At 38.5% G+C, this 3,180-nt stretch overlaps 1 protein-coding gene across 2 annotated transcripts in view; it reads left to right on the forward strand.

Moving 5' to 3' along the window:
* Window positions 1-1,513: 1,513 nt before the first annotated feature.
* The window catches only part of LOC107091189 (cornifelin homolog B-like), a 12,050-nt gene continuing 10,383 nt past the window's right edge, over window positions 1,514-3,180 (forward strand). Inside the window, exons 1-4 of one of the 2 annotated variants that reach the window (XM_015384980.1) lie at window positions 1,514-1,650; window positions 2,210-2,323; window positions 2,412-2,563; window positions 2,645-2,997. In XM_015384980.1, the coding sequence (XP_015240466.1) occupies window positions 2,218-2,323; window positions 2,412-2,563; window positions 2,645-2,767 (381 nt within the window). In that variant the 5' untranslated portion in view covers window positions 1,514-1,650; window positions 2,210-2,217 and the 3' untranslated portion in view covers window positions 2,768-2,997. Of the gene's footprint in view, window positions 1,651-2,209; window positions 2,324-2,411; window positions 2,564-2,644; window positions 2,998-3,180 lie in introns of those variants that run through there. The other variant, XM_015384981.1, reaches the window with a different exon arrangement.

The following is a 3,180-nucleotide window of genomic DNA, read 5'->3' on the forward strand; positions in this document are numbered from 1 at the left end:
TAATGATAAAACTTCATTGCACACTAACTGAAATATTTCAGGTCTTTTATTGTCTTCATACGGCTGATTCTGGCATAAAACCAAAATTCCTATCTCACCAAATTAACATATTTCATCCGACCAATAAAAGAAAAGGGTTCTTAATACAAAAAAAGTAAACCTTCAAATAATTCTGTACAGTTATGCCTTCAATGCTTGGTGGGGAATCCTTTGGCAGAAATGATGCGGCGTGGCGTGGAGGCCCAGGATGCTTCCATAGCGTTTAGCCTTTAGCTCATCCACAGTGTTGTGTCCTTCGTCTCTCAACTTTCTCTTCATAATATCCCACAGATTCTCTATGGGTTCAGGTCAGGAGGTTGGCAGGCTAACTGAGCCCAGTGATACCATGTGATACCATCACTGACTGAGGCTACTTGAAACTGGACTTCTGGCATTTTGGCGTTTCCTTCTCCCCAGTCTTCCTCCAGACTCTGGCTCCTTGATTTCCAAATGACGTGTAAAACTGAGCAACAGTCCAGAGCTGCTTCTCTGTAGCCCAGGTCAGGAGCCTCTGCTGCTGGTTCTGGTTCTAAAGTGGCTGACCTGGGGAATGAATCTAAAATATATGAATGTTCATGTTTTATCATTACATTATGGACAATAATGAACTTTATCACAATCAAAGCAATTACTTTCTGATGATGTTTCCGTTCAAACACTCCCATTCACATCTGTGGCGCCTCCAGAAATGTTTCATAGCGGGGGCCAATTGGGCCACTAAAAATCTTGGGTTGGCCACTGAAACTAAAAGCCGTAATTTTAGGGTTTGCATCTACTATAGTAGTAAACCTGCCTGTAGAAATCAGAAAGACGTCAGTAAAAACCTCCTCAGATCCTGGTTTATTCTGTGATTTTTAATGTTGCTGGCTGTGCAGGAAATGCTAATCTGATGTTACTACAATTTACACTGGACAGTGTTAATTGGTGGCCAGTGGGTGGCCAGTGGGTGGCCAGGGGGTGGCCAGTGGTGTGGGGCCACAGATTCACATCTCAGTCTTTTAGGTCTTACATTTTTTTTAATTCTGCCATGATGTTTTTAGGAGAGTTTGTCTGCTTGTCAGTGTACGGGATAACTAGAAAAGTTATGGACGAATATTGATGATTTTTTTATCAGAGGCGTCCCTCATGCCAAAGAAAATTCCATGAAATTTTAATATGGATGCAGAATTTTTTTTGTAATGATCCAAATCGTGTGCAGTTCTAGCTGTGGGTGTAATTTGTTTCTTGGCGGATGTATGCAGCCTCTGAGTGCTTTTCTGGTTTTATTTAATTTCACTAGAAAATGTTTTCTTTGCTTGTCTCCATAAAATGTTTGTCAGTAAATACAGATGAAGTTCAATCTACTGACGTATATATATAAAAAAGAATTCTCAACAGAATTGTTGGTGTATAAAAATAGCTGAGTACAGCGGCGTTAGAACCTGCCAAGTAATTTTTTTCCTCGGTACAATTTAAAACAAAGGCTTTGTTTGGTGGAGAGGGAGGAGGAACCAGTGTGTCTGGTTTGTTTTTACCTCATGACATCCTGATCTTTCTGATTTGACTCATAATACTTTTCGGAGAAGGAAGCATCAGTGACACGACGCCCAACCCAGAGCTCAGGCACAAAAGGTGAGATGCCAAACTTGTTCTTTTAAAAAGTACATTTGCTGATTACATTTGTTTTCATTGGTTCTGTGCAACAAGGTTCAGAAAAAATAAGAAAATTCTATGAAGTTATTTTGTCCTTTAAGGACAGACATAAATATTTGGTGCTTCTAAATGCATCTTCCTGCAATTATATTTAAATCATGAAAGGGATCATTTTATTCATGCATAGGGGAATTTAATTTATACTCAGCAAGTGCTAACTTTCCTTGATATAAACAAACATTTTATTCTAACTGTAATTTATGTTACATTCTGCAGCATAGAATAGAATAGAATAGAATAGAATAGAATTAATCACCCCAAAGTGGGGAAATTCTGGATGAGATTATCAGTGAGATTATCAGCTAAGATCATTTGATGCAATGATAAATCTGGATTTTATTACTTGCAAGGTTTTTTATTAGGTTCAAAATTAAATTTGATTGAAAATAATCCAGTTAGATTTGTGGTGAAGTTTAAACACTCGTGTAGAAATTGGAAGGAAAGAGTATTTCTTATATATTTTTGTCTCTTCTTTCAGACCTTATCATGGCCAATACATTTGTGATCGAGCAACCTCAGTCAATCCCTGTAACTCTGAGCTCTCAGGAATGGAGCACTGACTTGTTTGACTGTTTCAAAGATATTCCGACTTGTAAGTAACATCAGAGTGAGATTAAGCAGATTCAGGGACCCTGGTTTATATTTGCGTCCATCACCTGTATATTCTTGCTTCCTTGAAGGTTGTTTTGCCTACTGGTGCTTGCCCTGCTTTGCATGCAGGACATCCAAAGAGTTTGGAGAGCATGAATGTCTCCCCCTGCTGGACATATTTGGTGGTTCTGCAATCACCATGTCCATGAGGCTCTCTGTACGACAACGTTATGGCATCAATGTAAGTCGGTTAAAGATGAATTGACTGGTTCATTGTGTTTTCCTTGATGTCTGATGACATTAAAGCTGCTGTGACCTCCAGGGCACCCTAGCTTCGGACTGGTTGTACTCCATGTTCTGCTGCAGCTGTGTCTGGTGTCAGATGTCTCGGGAGATAAAACTGAGGAACCCTCAAACATACATCATCACAAACAAAGGCGTATGAATTTACAGTCACCATCTGGGGAAAGAAATGTTTTGGTTCTTGGAATGCTGCAGAAATTCTTTGATCTAAGAAAGTTTATCTTTTGTAAATATACTGTAGAAACCATATCTAGACATGTAATCCATAATATGTTGAATCAGGTTGTATCAATAAAGGGAAATAAATCTGAATAAACTGCATTGTTCTCTTGCCATGGTTTTGCTCTGAAAATAACAATGGACTGATAAATGTTCCAGCATTTATTGCATTGCATCGGGACTTTGGAGATTAAATATAGCAGAATTTTTCGATTCAGTTCAGTTTATTGAATGTAGAACCAATTCATGTCATCTTATGGGATTTTACAGAAACAATTCAGCTAGATCATCCAGTCAGATTGATTCAAAGTTTTCTATCTAAGGAAAACCAGCTGA

This window comes from Cyprinodon variegatus, unplaced genomic scaffold (genome assembly GCF_000732505.1).
Source record: "Cyprinodon variegatus isolate N-32 unplaced genomic scaffold, C_variegatus-1.0 Scaffold328, whole genome shotgun sequence".
Classification (NCBI taxonomy): Eukaryota; Metazoa; Chordata; class Actinopteri; order Cyprinodontiformes; family Cyprinodontidae; genus Cyprinodon; species Cyprinodon variegatus.